This window comes from Cynara cardunculus (genome assembly GCF_001531365.2).
Source record: "Cynara cardunculus var. scolymus isolate 2C chromosome LG 10, CcrdV1, whole genome shotgun sequence".
Taxonomy (NCBI): Eukaryota; Viridiplantae; Streptophyta; class Magnoliopsida; order Asterales; family Asteraceae; genus Cynara; species Cynara cardunculus.
Window position 1 is genome coordinate 1,485,411 of NC_037537.1, and position 16,527 is coordinate 1,501,937.

General features: G+C 36.5%; 1 protein-coding gene across 1 annotated transcript; it reads left to right on the top strand.

Annotated features, from left to right (window-relative positions):
• The first annotated feature begins 679 nt into the window (after nucleotides 1–679).
• LOC112519655 (putative receptor-like protein kinase At4g00960) lies at nucleotides 680–14,752 on the top strand. The gene is made up of 7 exons (XM_025127872.1): nucleotides 680–1,511; nucleotides 12,577–12,717; nucleotides 13,099–13,214; nucleotides 13,333–13,543; nucleotides 13,649–13,886; nucleotides 14,103–14,253; nucleotides 14,373–14,752. The coding sequence occupies exons 1-7, from the start codon at nucleotides 680–682 to the stop codon at nucleotides 14,730–14,732; spliced, it is 2,049 nt and encodes a 682-aa protein (XP_024983640.1). The 3' UTR covers nucleotides 14,733–14,752.
• Nucleotides 14,753–16,527: the final 1,775 nt, after the last annotated feature.

Genomic DNA, 16,527 nt, shown 5'->3' on the forward strand with positions numbered 1-16,527 from the left:
TGTCGCAGCAGGGGTTCAAATAATTTTCACCGATTCGTTGGATAAATGAAATAAAATTTACAACACATACAATGACAACTTATCGTTGCTAATAATAAATAATAATACCGCGAATCTGAGCAGCCAAACACCTGCCGTGTTTCGACCCCTCAGATGTATTGTTGGTACTGAACTTCCTTTTGTTTTGATTACATTTCATTACTCAGATGTATAACAAAAGTTATAAATGGGATCTTTGACTTCAAACCTTGTCTTTTTCTATTGAATCATTCATAAAATCTCTTTTTTTTTTTGCACCTGATTGAAGTTAACAATGGGAGCAAGGTAAAGTATGAGCTTGACAAGAAAAACATGACTCATTAAGGTAAATGAGGATAATAATTCATGAAATAAGATGGGTTATATTTGGGATACGTAGTTTCAATATAATTTGTTTGATTAGGTGTAATCATAATGTGTAAAGAAGAGTTTCATATCATTTATTAGAATTCATAAATACTTTGTCAAGGTTTGAAAATTAGAAACTGTGCCTTCAGACAAAGGAAGCATCATGGAAAGCACAGGTGGTGTCAATTTATTAAGTTTCATTACAATTCAACTTCAACATTTTCTAGCCTCTTAACTATATTATCCTCCCCTCTCTCTTTCTCTCCCACATAACTAAGGGAGTTACAATAGCATGGTAATACTCACCGGAAAACCGCTTTTATTTTTCTGTCTTAATTTCATATACCTAATCAACGTTCATGTCAAAGCACAACCAGAATACGTTTACCATATCTGCCAAAATGCTACTACTTATACCCCCAACAGTAGTTACGCTAGAAATCTTGATGCCACCATCTCTTCCCTCTCCAACAGAAACTCTGGCTACGGGTTTTTTAACTCCTCTGAAGGTCAAGGGCCTGATACAGCCAACGCAATCTCACTTTGTCGAGCAGACGTGGATCCAGACTTGTGCCGAAGTTGTTTGAATGACTCTATTGTTCAGTTAAGACAAGCTTGTCCTAATCAAAGAGAAGCAATAACATATTATGATATTTGTCTCTTGAGGTACTCTAATGCCACTATATTGGGAAATTTTGATATGAACAAAAATGTTGTCTACTTGTCGAACGTTAACAACGCATCTAATAAGGCGCAGTTCAATGCGGCTCTGAGACCGTTGATGAACCAATTGAGTAGCCAAGCAGCTGTTGGTGGTTCATTGCTGAAGTTTGCTATGGGTAACACAAGTGGGCCTGATTTCGCAACAATACGTGGCCTTGCACAGTGTGTGCCATATTTATCGGAGCAGCAGTGCAATACTTGTTTGGAATCCGCAATTAATCGAATTCCAAGCTGTTGCGACGGGAAGATTGGAGGAAGAGTTTTTACAGCAAGTTGTAACATCAGGTTTGAGATATATCAATTTGACATCAACACCTCATTTATCCCCCCACCACCATCTCCGCCATCGCCTCCCCCGTCACCGCCAGTTGAGCCGTCTCCGCCTGTTCCAGCAACACCAGGTATGTATGTTGTAACCCCTTGAACCAGAAGTATATTACAAGTTATTAAATTTTTCCTATCATTCCATATGAGTAATAATAGTCTTTGTTCAACATTGATGGATACTTGACAAAGACCAAGACATGAAGAAAAATATCATACTTACGTCTACATCAACCTTCCTTCACACGTCAACAAGTTATTGGCCATAAATTTTATAAGAAAAAAATATAAAATAAAGAAAAAAGAAAATGAACATTTATATAAAAAATATTAAAATAAATCTGACATACAAATAAATTCTTAATAGACTAATTTTTATCTTGAAGTAGAAGGGAACAAAAGAATTTAAATTACAAAGAACAAAACAACAATAAATTATTATAATTTCAGATTGAAAAGCAAAAAGGGTATTTATACAGCTTTGAGACTTAACTAGAATCTCATAATTTAAGGGATTTGATAACATACAATGAAACTTACCAAACTATACAAATATCTACCAAATATATTATAAAAGGGAAAATAAACCCAAGAAATCAGGGATTATATTCATTGTATCAATTCCACACTCCCCCTCGAGTTAGTGCATATATATCATACATGCCCAACTTGTCTATAAAAAGATCGAATGCCGGTCTAAATAGTCCTTTGGTTAAGATATATGTTGTTTGCTCTTTGGGAATGCCGGTCTAAATAGTCCTTTGGTTAAGATATATGTTGTNTAAATAGTCCTTTGGTTAAGATATATGTTGTTTGCTCTTTGGGAATGCCGGTCTAAATAGTCCTTTGGTTAAGATATATGTTGTTTGCTCTTTGGAAGGGATGTATGCAATACAGATAGTCCCATTATCCAACTTTTCCCTTATGAAATGTCGGTCCGCTTCAATGTGTTTTGTCCTATCATGTTGGACTGGATTTTGTGAGATGTTAATGGCTGTTTTATTATCACAAAACAACTTCATAGATAGCTCAACCTTTAAATCTAAGTCAGCAAAGACCCTTTTGATCTAGATTATTTCACATATGCTATGCGTCATTGATCTGAATTCAGCTTCTACACTGCTTCTGAATACAACACTTTGTTTCTTGCTTCTCCACGTGACAAGATTTCCCTATACATAAGTACAATATCCCGATGTAGATCTTCTGCTCATGTTTAGGTCTGTCAAGCTTGCATCAATGAAGGCTCCAATGGTTCCTTTTTTTTTTTTTTTTTAAAAGAGTTGTCCTTTGCCTGGACAACTCTTTAAATATCTAAGAATTATGTGGACGGCTTCTTCATGTTCTTCATAAGGACAATGCATAAATTGGCTCACCATGCTAACTGCAAAAGCAATGTCAGGCCGTGTATGTGATAAGTAAATCAACCCTCCAACTAACTGTTGGTATTGATGAATATCAACCTACTTCCATTAGTAATGCCATCAACCTCTTGTTGGGGTCAACTGGAGTATCTATTGGTCGGCATGCACTCATTCTTGAACGTATCTCCTTTGTGACAATACAATGCCCTTACTTGACCTTGCAACTTCCATACCTAGAAAGTATTTCATTTCTCCACAGTCCTTTACTTCAAACTCTTTAGCAAGTCGGTCCTTCATTCTTTCCATCTCCTCATGATCATTACCTGTAACGAGTATGTCATCTACATAAACTATTAAGGTTGTAACTTTACCTTTTGAGGAAAATCGAGTGAATAGAGTATGATCAGATTGAACCTGTTTGTATATGTGACTTTTGACTACTTGAGTGAAACGTCAAAACCATCCCCTTGGGGATTACTTTAGCTCATACAAAGCTTTCTCTAATTTGCACACTTTTGTGCCAAAGTTACTTTCAAACCTAGGTGGTGGCAACATATAAATTTCTTCTTCTAGTTTGCCATTCAAGAAAGCATTTTTCACATCAAATTGTCTAATTAGCCAATCAAGATTTGCTACTAATGAAAGTAGAAACCTTATGTTATTTAACTTTGCAACTGGAGCAAATGTTTCTATATAATCAATGCCATATATAGGTTAGTGTGAAACCTTTGGCTACTAGCCTTGCTTTATATATTTCAAGGGCTTCATCAACATTAAATGTTGGAGTAAATACCCACTTACAACCAACTGTGAGAGTACATTTCGGAAGATATTCAACATGTCGCGTCTGATTCTTCTTAAGAGCACTCAATTCCTCTAGAACAACCTTTTCCCACTATAGACTTTTAAGGGCTTTCTGTATAGTGTTAGGAATTTGAACATTGGACACATTTGAAGTGAAAGCAGAGTATTTGGTGAAAGTTTTGAGCAAGACATGTAATTGGACATAGGATATTTAACACATGCACGTTTTTTTTTCTTTTCTCAAGGCTATTGGAACATTCAGGTCACATGACTTACCAAGAGATGGTTCCTTCCTTGGTTCGAAATTAGGATCTGCGAGTGTGTTGAACTCTTTGTTTTGGAGGGAATCTTCGCTCATACACTTTTCTGAACTATTATGTTCTTTTTCAATACAATCCTCTTGAGTAACTTGTTGAGGTCCAAATGGTACTTCAGTTTCTTTAGGAGGAATTTTATGTTCATTTTCTCGATCTGATGGTGGTTCTATTAGAACATCTACATTTTTCTCGTGTTCAAGATTGGAGAATCTTTGGGATTTGGGTCAAATGCAGATGGCTCAAATATAGTTGGAAATACTAGATCCAAAAAATTTAAGTCTTCTTTTTTTATTCTCCCCCTGAAGACGAGATTTAAAGAAAGGAATATTTTCAAAAAAAACTTAACATCCATGGTAACAGACATTTTTCCCATTTTTGGATGAAAAAAATTAAAATCCCTTTTTATGTGGTGTGATTCCTACAAAAAGACATTTGAAGGCTTTGTGGTTTAATTTGCCAAGGTTGATATTGGTGTTCTTAATAAACACGGTACAACCAAAAACTTTTAAAGGCATGGAACAAAATAATCGTGACCTTGGAAAAGAACTTTCTAAAACAGATATGGGTGTTTGAAACTTTAAAGATTTAGATGGCATTCGGTTCATTAAATATGTAGCATGCAGTAGAGCATATGCCCATAAATATTTTGGTATTTCAGTTGAAAATAGTTAAAGCCCGAGTGATTTCAAGCAGATACCTGTTTTTTCCTTTGGCTATGCCATTTTGTGGTGGAGTATCTACGCGTGAGCTTTGTTGAACTATGCCTTGAGCATCTAAAAAGTTCCCTAGAGTTTTAGTATAATGTTCCCTACCATTGTCAGTTCTAAGAATTTGAATCTTAGTGCCAAATTGAGTTAGAATCATGCTATAGAATTTTATGAAAACATGTTCAACTTCTGATTTTTTTTAAGCAAATAGACCCAACAAACCCTTGTATGATCATCTATAAAGGTAATAAACCATCTATTCCCATGACACGTGGTGACCTTAGAATGACCCCATATGTCCTTATGTATCAAAGCAAAAGGCATAAATGGTTTATATGGTTGTGGATAATACGTACTTTTGTGTAGTTTTGCTAACGCACAAATCTCACATTAAAAGGATGAGGGATTTTTATCACCAAATAACATAGGAAAAAAATGTTTTAAATAAAGGAAGCTTTGATGTCCAAGTCTAAAGTGCCATAAATAAATCTCTTATTGCTCAAATCAGATGCAGTGAAGAAGCAAGAAGTCTTCTTATTAGAGTGGATTCCTTCATCTAGTATGTAGAGTCCACCACATTCATCAACACGTCCAATCATCCTCTCTGAGTTTAGGTCCTGAAAAATGCAAATGGAAGGAAAGAACGAAGCACGACAATCAAGGTCACCAACGAGTTTGTGAATAGAGATGAGATTACAAGAAAGTTTTGAAACATGTAGAACATTAGAAAGAATGAAGTCTGATTATATTTTTATATCACCAACTCCTGCTATTCTAGAAAAAGTACCATCAACATTCACACTTTTCTATTTCCTACACAAGGCTTATAAGAATTTAAGAGATTCAAACAAGAGGTCATGTGATTAGATGCCCCTAAATCAATGATCTACGTTGATGTATTTTGTAAGCACATATGAGAAGATGAATAGATAGACGAAGGGGTGTTTTTACCAGATTGCACATAGGCACAAGATGGGTCAGCAGAAGAAGACATTGGTCTGGCTGTAAGTAATTTTAGGAGCTGATCTATTTGATTGAGACTGTCCTGGTTGGATTTTAGTGTCTTGAGTCGTTTCAAATGTGGTTTATAGAGCTCTTTCAGACTTGCTCTTCTAGTCGATAGAAATGTGAAGCTTCCAACACTTATCCCAAGTGTGCCAAAACCTCTTACAATGGTCACAATAAGGTTTCTTTTTTGTATCACCCGCTTGTTCTATGCCACAGACAAGTAGGGTTATTGTGTCCTCGACATCAGTAGGTTGGATCCCATTTGTCATTACTTTTCTTCAGCTTTCTTCAAGTCTTACTTTTGAAAAAACTTCTCGGATGGATGGAAGAGACTCTCGGCCAAAAATTCTTCCTTTAATTTCATCGAGACTTGGGTGAACACCAGCTAAGAACATGAACACACGTTCATTCTCCTCTTTTATTTTCTGTCGAGTACAATCTGTAGAACTCTCCCACACATCATCGTGGCGTTGATCCAATTTTTTCCATAATGCTACCATCTCATTATAGTAAGAGGTAACATAACGGTTATCTTGTTTGGCTTGCCCCAGATGTGTTTTAATTTCAAATATCTAGAAAGTATTTTCCAGGTCTGAATATGTCGCTCGAGAAGAGTCCCACACTTCCTTTGTGGTTTTCATGAACATATGTGGCTTAGCAATGGAGATGTTCATTGATTGAGTAGCCACACAGTTACAAAAGAATTCTTAGAACACCATTTATGGTATTCTAGATCAAATTAGACCGGTTTTGAAGTTTCACCGATCAAGAAGCCCTACCTCGACCATCAATGGCGAGTTTCACATATTGTGAACATTCCAGATAGTTTTTACCATTCAAACGATGCACAGTGATTTTCATCGGTGATTGACAGTAGTCAACTACTGGTGTTCATCAATCGGTAGATGTGATGGTGGAGTTTGATTCAGACTCCGACATGTTGAAACTCGATTATTGGTTCTGATTATTAACAACAAATAAGAAGTTGTTAAAACATATACCTTTGTAGCTCTGATACCATGTAATTTCAGAGAAATTTTATTGTTATTCTCATTGAAAAGCAAAAAGGGTATTTAAACAGCTTAGAGACCTAACTTGAATCCCATAATTAAAGGGATTTGATAAAATAAAAAGAAACTTACCAAAATATATAAATAACTAGCAAATCTGTTACAAAAGGAAAAATAATTCCAAGAAATCAGGGATTATATTCACTGTATCAGTTCCATAATTATAAATTATAAGGACGAAAATAGCAATAAATTACAAACCATATGGACGAAAACCATGATTTTTAAACCAAAAAATATGAAAACCGCAATTTTGATCAAACCACATGCATGGACGACGGTTTACTAACAAAAAAAAATTAATCAGGTGCTAACAAGTTTATCATCCGAAAACAGTTACATTCAAAAAAAAAATTTGGAGGTGAGCAATCTGGTTCTGAGCCAAAAATGGCACTACGGGTGTCACAATGGAACAATGGAGGTGTTGAGGGGAGAGCTTTAAGGTCGCCAAGTAAATGATGAACACAAACTATGTCAGTGACAGTGTTAGCCATAACTTGATTCTTAGAATCACAACTAGATTGTGCGACAATAGGTTCCTTCTTTGCACTTTAGGGAATGAGATTGTGACCCACGAAAGTGGCATAGCCATAAGTAAACCGACGTGTTTCTGGACACCATGCCCAATCTCATCAGAGTATCGAAGAATGCTAGTCGGTACAACAAAACGAGTAAATGAGATAGATCGTACCCTTAACATAGTGCAGAATATGCTTGGCTGCCTGAAAATGTGAGTCGGTAGGAGCTTGGAGAAATTGACTATCAAAGTTAACTGCAAAAGAAAGATCCGGTTGTGTGATTGTCAACTACTGAAGAGCGTCGACAAAGGAGCGATAAAGAGTGGGGTCCTTAAAAGGAGTCTAAGCTCAAGCTAAACTGAATGCCTGGAGATAGAGGCATGTAAAGCACAGAAACATGGACCAGTGACATAGACGGTAGTGCAGACTGGGGACTAGTAGTAAGTCGGGACGAGCTATATATTGGATTTAACTAAACTAGACTTCCTAAATATGGTTAATTAACTGTCATGTGACATTTGTGTCTGTTACCTTTTGTCAACAGTCACCATTACCAACCGTCAATATTGAAAGGTTGCGATGGTTAGTCCTGTATATATATGTGTAAATTGTTTGTACTAAAAATAATGAAAGTTTGTGTGTTTCTTAGTGAATACAACTTTCTTCCAACTCTGGTGCTTCCAACAACAAATGGTATCAGAGCCTATGGTTCTTAAATTGAAAAAGGAATGTCATCACATAACGGAAATCTAATGCAGCCACAACTTCCTAAGTTAAACAATCGCAATTCTCATCAATGGAGTATCCAGATGAAAGTTCTATATGAATCGTAGGATCTTTGACAAATTGTTGAAAACGGAAAAAGGGAACCTTCTGCCGAGTCTGCCCCTCACAAACGAATGAGTTTCGTGAAAACAAAATGAAAGATAAGAAGGCTCTTTTCTTCATCTATCAGATAGTAGATGATGCCATATTTGAAAGAATTTCTACAACATCTACATCCAAGGAAGCCTGGGAAATGCTACATAAAACGTACAGAGGTGAAGAAAGAGTAAAGATAATTCATCTTCAAACTCTTTGCTGCGAACTAGATAATATCAGAATGATAGAGTTCGAATTGATTGAAGAATTCTATAACAGGGTAATCACTTTGGTTAACCAGATGAGGGTTAATGGTGAAACATTAGAGGACAAACGGATCGTTGAGAAAATCTTGAGAAGTTTAACGAGAAAATTTGAGTACGTTGTGGTGGCGATTGAGGAGTCAAATGACTTGTCTTCTCTTTCTCTTCAAAGATTATTGGGGACTTTACAGTCTCACGAATTGAGATTAAAGCAGTTTGATATGTCTCCGATTGATCAGGCATTTCAAGCACAAGTTTCGATCGAGAAAGATAAATCGAAGAATTATGAGAAAAGAAGGGGTTCCAATGAGGAATAAAGTCACGGAGAACATGGTGAAAGTTCATCCAGGGGAAGAAAACCTCTGTCTCAAATCCAATGTTACCACTGTCAAGGATACAGGCACACGATCAAGTTCTGCAGAAAGAAACAGGCTGAAGAAAGAAATAACAACTATACTTTTATGCATGAAAATGAGCCTACTGAACCTAATATTATGTTCATGACGTGGGATAATTCAAGAATCACGTTCAATAAGGTTTGGTACATAGATAGTGCATGCAGCAATCATATGACCGGTATGAGAGAAATATTTGAAACCTTAGATGATAAACTTCAAAGTGAAGTAAGGACAGGAGATGAGAGAAAGCACAAAGTCCAGGGAAGAGGAAATATTTTAGTAAACACAAAGTTTGGTAAAAAGAAGATATGTGATGTCTATTACGTACCAGCTGTCAAGCATAATCTGCTGAGTGTCGGGCAGTTAATTTTAAAGAAATATGACGTCCATTTTATCGATGGCAAGTGTATCATCAAAGATCCTGAAGGAAATCTCCTAGGTAGTGTCAAGATGACGGCAAATAAAATGTTTCCTTTTGAGTTTGACAAGGATGTATTATCAGCTTTTAGCACGCCCATCACAGACAAATCAAAGCTTTGGCACTTGCGGTTTGGCCATCTAAATCTTGGGTCTTTGACTCACATGAGCAGGACCTAAATGGTAAGAGGAATACCGAGCCTTGACATCACAAATCGAGATTGTGAAGCCTGTACACTTGGAAAGCACTCCAGGAGCTCTTTTCCACGAGATGAAGCATGGAGAGCATCCCAACCTCTCGAATTAGTCCATATAGACATTTGCGGTCCTATGAGGACACTATCGATTGGAGGAAATAAGTACATACTCACTTTTATCGATGATTTCAGTAGAAAATCATGGGTTTATTTCTTGAATGATAAAGCACAAGTTTTCAACAATTTCAAATATTTTAAATTATTTGTTGAGAACCAAAGTGGACATACTATAAAGATCTTGAGGTCTAATAATGGAGGAGAGTACACATATCATCAGTTCGAGACTTTTTTGAAGGAAAACGGTATTAACCATCAGAAAACTACTCGTTATACTCCGCAACAAAATGGAGTTACGGAGAGAAAAAAATAGAACATTCATGGAACTAGCAAGAAGTATGCTCAAATACAAGGGATTACCAAATAAATTCTGGGCTGAAGCAGTGGCTTATGCAATTTATGTTTTAAACCGTGCAACCACTCATAACTTGAAAGGAATGACACCACAAGAAGCGTGGAGTAAGATCAAACCATCAGTTGCTCATCTAAGGGTGTTTGGGTGCATAGCTTATTCCCATATTCCTAATGTTGGACGCAGTAAGTTAGATGACAGATCGGAAAGATGTATCTTTGTTGGTTATAATGAGACCTCCAAAGCATACAAAATTTCTAATCCAATTACAAGTAAGGTAGTGATAAGTGGGGATGTGATATTCATGGAGGATAAGTCATGGGATTGGTCACAAGAAGCAGATGGATCATCTGCCATTATTCCTGATGAAGAAAGTTTGCAATGTGATAAAGAAGATGCTACACATAACGAAGGTAAGATATCTACTCCTACTTCTTCTCCTAACTCAACACCACTATCCTCTCCATCATTCTCTATGTCATCATCATATGATGACTCTTCTGGACCACAGAAAATGAAAGACTTAAGTGAGATTTATAGTAGATCACAGCAAATTGAGGATAGTGAGTTAGTGGATTTTGCACTTTTCGCGGATGCCGACCCGACTCAGTTCGAAGCAGCCTATAAAAGTGAGAAATGGCGAAAGGCAATGGATTCAGAAATTAAGTCCATCACCAAAAATGATACTTGGGATCTGGTCGAATTACCCAAAGGACACACAGCCATTGGTGTCAAATGGGTTTACAAGACGAAGTTAAAAGAAAATGGAGACGTCGACAAATACAAAACACGTTTAGTTGTGAAAGGGTACAAACAAATAATGGGTATTGATTATAATGAAGTATTCACCCCTGTAATACGTTTGGAAACCATCAGATTGGTTCTAGCCTTAGTAGCCTAAAACAGTTGGAAAATCCATCAAATGGATGTTAAGTCTGCGTTTCTTAAATGGTACTTGAATGAGGAGGTATATATAGATCAACCCCCTGGCTACGTAAAGAAAAATGAAGAACAAAAGGTATGTCGTTTGAAGAAGGCTTTATACGGACTAAAACAAGCACCTCGTGCTTGGTATAGTCTTATAGACACCTATTTTGAGAAACACGAGTTCAGAAAATGTCCTTATGAGCATACGTTATTCATCAAAGATCACAAAGGTGAGTTCTTGTTTGTTTGTCTTTACGTGGATGACTTAGTCTTCACTGGAAACTGCCCAAGGATGTTCAAGCATTCTATGAAACAAGAATTTGAGATGACAGATATGGGACATCTTCATTATTTCTTGGGTATAGAGGTAAAACAAAGAAAAGATGGGATAGCTATTTCACAAAGAAAATATGCACTCGAAGTTCTAAAAAGGTTCAAGATGGCTGACGCAAATCCTTGCTTAACACCTATGGAGTTTGGTCTCAAGTTAACCAAAGAATCCAAAGAAGGCAAAGTTGACTCAAGTTTATATAGACCGGATATCATGTTCACGGTAAGCATGTTGAGCAGATTCATGGAATCGCCCAAATAAAGTCATTGGGAGGCTGGGAAAAGAGTCTTGTGATACATCAAAGGAACATCTGATCATGGTATTTTATATCAGAAGGTTAAAACTCCCAAGTTAATTGCTTATTGTGATAGTGACTACGGAGGAAACATCGATGATAGCAGAAGTACTTCCGGATATACTTTTAGTTTGGGTTCAGGTATGATCTCCTGGCAGTCTAAGAAGCAAAAAGGTTGTAGCTTTGTCATCTGCAGAAGCAGAATATATGAGTGTGACATTAGCAGGATGCCAGGCGATCTGGATGAGGAGAATACTTGAGGAATTAAAACATCCTCAAAAGGAACCGACTGTGACTTATTGCGACAATAAATCAGCGATAGCATTAACCAAGAATCCAGTTTATCACGGCAAAAGCAAACATGTCAGGATCAAATATCATTTTTTTCGTGAGTTGGTATCATATGAAGAAGTTGAAGTTATCTTCTGCAAATCAAGTGATCAAGCAGCTGATGTGCTCACTAAAGCTCTAAAGATTGGAGATTTCTTAAAGATGAAGAATAAACTAGGTGTTATACAAGTCTAGTTTAAGGGGGAATATTGGATTTAACTAAACTAGACTTCCTAACTATGGTTAATTAACTGTCATGTGACAGTTGTGTCTGTTACCTTTTGTCAACAGTCACCATTACCAACCGTCAATATTGAAAAAGGTTGCGATGGTTAGTCCTGTATATATATGTGTAAATTGTTTGTACTAAAAACAATGAAAGTTTGTGTGTTTCTTAGTGAATACAACTTTCTTCCAACTCTGGTGCTTCCAACAACACTATTGGGAGTTGGACTTGGCTGCATTGTTGGAGTGAGAATTAATCTGAAAAACCTTAAAATTGGCAGAGAAGTGTGTTTCAACAAATTTATAGAATTGAAGAAACACGTCATAAAACTCACACTTTCTTCGTAAGGGATACAACCATGTAAATTCATCAACAAATATTGCATGAAACAAATAACTGTATTCCGACAATATTGGATTGCTTTTTTGGATTTTAATTTATCTCATGGACACACACGTATATACACACACACACACGTATCTGTCTATGTATTATACGATATACGCAAACATATACATACTTAAGACTAAGCTTGTTGAAGCAATATAATAAAACAAAATGATTTACCTGTATGGACGTCTGTTAACCAAATTACTATCAAAATGCATCACATTTGCTTTTTCATGGATGATATTTGCAGGCACAAATAGGAGCACAACTCGCACTGTGATCATTATTGTTATTCCAACAGTTGGTGTGATAATAATGGCGACCATTTGCATTTTCATGGTATTGAAGCGGAAGAAAAACTATGTCCATAAACTTGAGGGTAAGTTTCCAAGTGACATTATAATATTATTCATATTTCATGTTATCATCAACTTTGGACGTATATTACTTTTAGATGAATAAAGCATAAAGTCACATGGTCATGATTAAACAAAGATGCACTCCGAGATTCTTGTAATATCTGAGATGAATATTGAACCATTGATCCAACTTAATTAAATGAGAAATACCACTATATACACTTACCACTATATATACTTACCAGTATATATCTAACGTTTAGAAATGTAATCCACAAATTTAAGATGGTGATGACCAATATAGTGAGGTTGTATTATATCATTGGTCAATCATTATAGCTTTAATGATAAGAGAGAACTTGAAAAATAATCTTTCAATTCAACACTTATTCTTCTCCCATTAGATGAAACAGTGGATATCAGCAATGTTGAATCATTGCAATACGACTTTGGGTTAGTCGAAGAAGCAACAAATGACTTCTCCGAGGACAATAAGCTTGGAGCAGGTGGATTTGGGTCCGTTTACAAGGTAGCCCACAAGACAAAATTCTTTCTGTTAGATTATTTTGTGTATTATATATGCCAAATATAATAAGAACCTTAAATTTACATGAAAGTTTAAAACATTAATATGCCTTCATATTCAGGGTAAGCTCCAAAATGGAGAAGAAATAGCAGTAAAGAGGCTATCAAAGGATTCTGGACAAGGTGAAATTGAGTTCAAGAATGAGGTCGTGCTTGTAGCAAAGCTACAACATCGTAATTTGGTTAGGTTGCTTGGCTTCAGCATTGAAGGAACAGAAAGGCTTCTCATATACGAGTTCTTGCGAAATGCTAGCCTTGATCAATTTATATTTGGTAATGCCATTTGAAAATCTGGATGTCTAAGCATTTCATCCCTTACATATCTTTTTATTTTCTGATTGAAACATTGTCACTAAGAACTGTTAGCACTTGTAGGAGATCCAAGTATGCGTACATTTCTTGATTGGGATAGACGAAGCAAAATTATAAGAGGGGTTGCTCGAGGCCTTCTTTATCTTCATGAAGACTCACGTTTGACGATAATCCATCGTGATATGAAAGCTAGTAATGTTTTGCTAGATGCTGAAATGAACCCAAAAATTTCAGACTTTGGCATGGCAAGGTTATTTAACCCTGAAGAAACACATGGAAGCACAAATCGAATTGTTGGAACTTAGTAAGTATACCATTATTAAATGAAAATCACTAATGAGAAATCTTTCTAGATTGTTTAATTAATATTCAAATTCACTTTTGATAATATTGGGCTTTAATATATATCTAATTTGTCAACAATGAGAACCAATTATATGTTCACATCTTATGTGTTTTGTCATAATTTTCCAAATAGCCCGGGAATACTAACTTTCTTTCTCTCAAAACGACCCTACAGTGGTTATATGTCACCAGAATATGCAATGCATGGCCAATTCTCCATAAAGTCAGATGTTTTCAGCTTTGGAGTATTAGTGCTTGAAATAATAACCGGTCAAAAGAACACCTGCTTTCGGATCGGGAAGGGCATTGAAGATCTTCTTAGCTATGTAAGTACTGGTTGAGAATCATGAAACATAACTTCGTAATGAACATATTTTGCATCATTTATAGTTAAAACTAAACTGAACCACATCCTGGTACTAAAAGATTGATTAATTTCTTATAGGCTTGGAAAAGTTGGAGAGACGGAAATATATCTGATATGATAGAACCTGCATTAGTGGTTGGACCAAGTTCATTGCATGAAATCATGAGAACCCTCCATATTGGTTTACTGTGCGTTCAAAATAATGTTGTTGACAGGCCAACCATGGGTTCAGTTGTACTTATGCTTAATAGTTTCTCTCTTACTCTTCGACTACCATCTGAACCAGCTTTTTTCATGCATAGCGGTATTGATCCCGACATGCCACTTCTAGGGTACACTAGTACTTCAGGGACAAGTGGCTCAGGAACAACTAAAAGATATAGCTCTTCTCAGGTTTCTATTAATGATGCTTCAATATCCGAGATTATTCCAAGATAGTCTTGACAATGTATTTCATATGGTATGAATAAGCTTATGGTCTTCATTGAAAACATTACTGAGATCCTTCCATGGAAGTCCAGTAGTTATCTATCAAATGGAAATAACCCATAAGAAAACTTTTTTTCCCCTTTCTCATATGTATCATACTCTGTTGTATTATAATGTGAAAGTGTTTGGTACGAATAAGTAATATAATAGTTTAAGATCAAGATTTGATTGAAGAAAAAAAAAACAAGAAGAAGTGAGATTGCTACCAACCATCCCAAATAATACCCTCCAAAGGAACATTCATACTAGAAAACTAGAAAGGGTTATGTATCTATAACCAAAGGAAATATCAACGAGAACACCCTGTGGGTCAATTTATCAAGTCTCATGCACACATTTTACAATTTAACTCCATGTATACGTCTTATCCTCCCTAGCACGCACGTCTCGCTCCCACATAAACATTTTCACATAAACATGGAAATACTCACCAAAAAACTACTTCCATTTTTCTGTCGTAAATCTCATCAATGGCCAACCCAAACATCTTTGCCATATCTGCCAAAATGCTGTTACTTATGCCCCTAAACATATCTTTCAATACGGAGAAGGTCTTATATATTTAAAATCTTATTTTACCAGCCTTCCTAACAACTTGATAAGATGGATAATTAACGAACAAATCATACAATTGCCAACTTCTATCCCTACCTGGTTTAATTAGTGGAAGAATATAAATCTTAGGCCAAGCTCTCATATATGAATTTTAACTTCCATTATTTTTTTTGAATCGCAAAAGAGAATTTATTAAGAGCGGAGAAATAGACTAGTGAGGAGCTAGTTAATAACAGAGTACACAGCCTCAACCGGATTACATAGCCACCTCTCCCAGCAAAGAGACTTGTTACCTTTCGCTCTATATCTAATCCAATCATACGCAGTGAATTGTATCTCGTTACAAACCTCCTTATCAGATTTGCTCTTTCCGTTGAACGTCTTGCGGTTCCTTTGATGCCAAATGGTCCAAAAGAAAGCTGCCATAATCACCTTACTAACCTCTCTTCTGTTCGTATCCCCCTTCCTTGAAATTGCCGACCACATGTTACGAGTCGAGGAAGCATTTGCCGGCCACCAATTCACCCACAAGGTCAAATGAACGTTAATAGTCTTTGCAGTGGAGCACGTTAGAAAGATGTGGTCCAAATTCTCCGCTGTTGCCAAGCACGTCTGATACTCGTTCGAGTTGAGAACCACTCCACGCTTCAAGAGGTTGTCCTTTGTAGCTAGCTGATTGTTAAGCGTATGTCATAAGTGGATATTTGCTTTACTGGGAACCCACTTAAGCCATTCCGTTTCCATATCGTCAGTAGGAAGCAAGACACAATCAATTAATCTTCGGAGGGATCTAACAGAGAAGGTGTTATTCGATTCCAGCAGCCCAGACCACCCATTCCGATCCGGCCCTTCGATTAGCAGACTATTGATGTTGACACCGATCTCAACAAGGTCATTTTCAATACTTTTAATATTATTTCAAACAGCTCTTCTGCCTCTACCCGCCAGTCTTTGAGTTGAGTTGCAGTAGCGCACCACCGAGTTCCATATCGCATTTGGCTCTGTGCGCTCTTTCCACCACCATTTGGCAAGCATTGCAAGATTTAACGCTCGTAAGCTTCCAATCCCCAGCCCACCACTCTTCTTGTGACTCATAATTCGATCCCAAGCCACCCAACAATTTTTTTTTTACATTATCCGTTCCGCCCCAGAAAAAACGGCATCTTATGCTTTCGAGAATGTTGATCAC

Bases quoted from the DNA above. Each gene is read 5' to 3' on its own strand.
- LOC112519655 (XM_025127872.1), top strand. From the start codon at position 680: ATGGTAATACTCACCGGAAAACCGCTTTTATTTTTCTGTCTTAATTTC. The intron at 12,718-13,098 runs GTGACATTATAA...TAGATGAAACAG, and splicing joins ACTTGAGGGTAAGTTTCCAA to TGGATATCAGCAATGTTGAA. The intron at 14,254-14,372 runs GTAAGTACTGGT...AATTTCTTATAG, and splicing joins TTGAAGATCTTCTTAGCTAT to GCTTGGAAAAGTTGGAGAGA.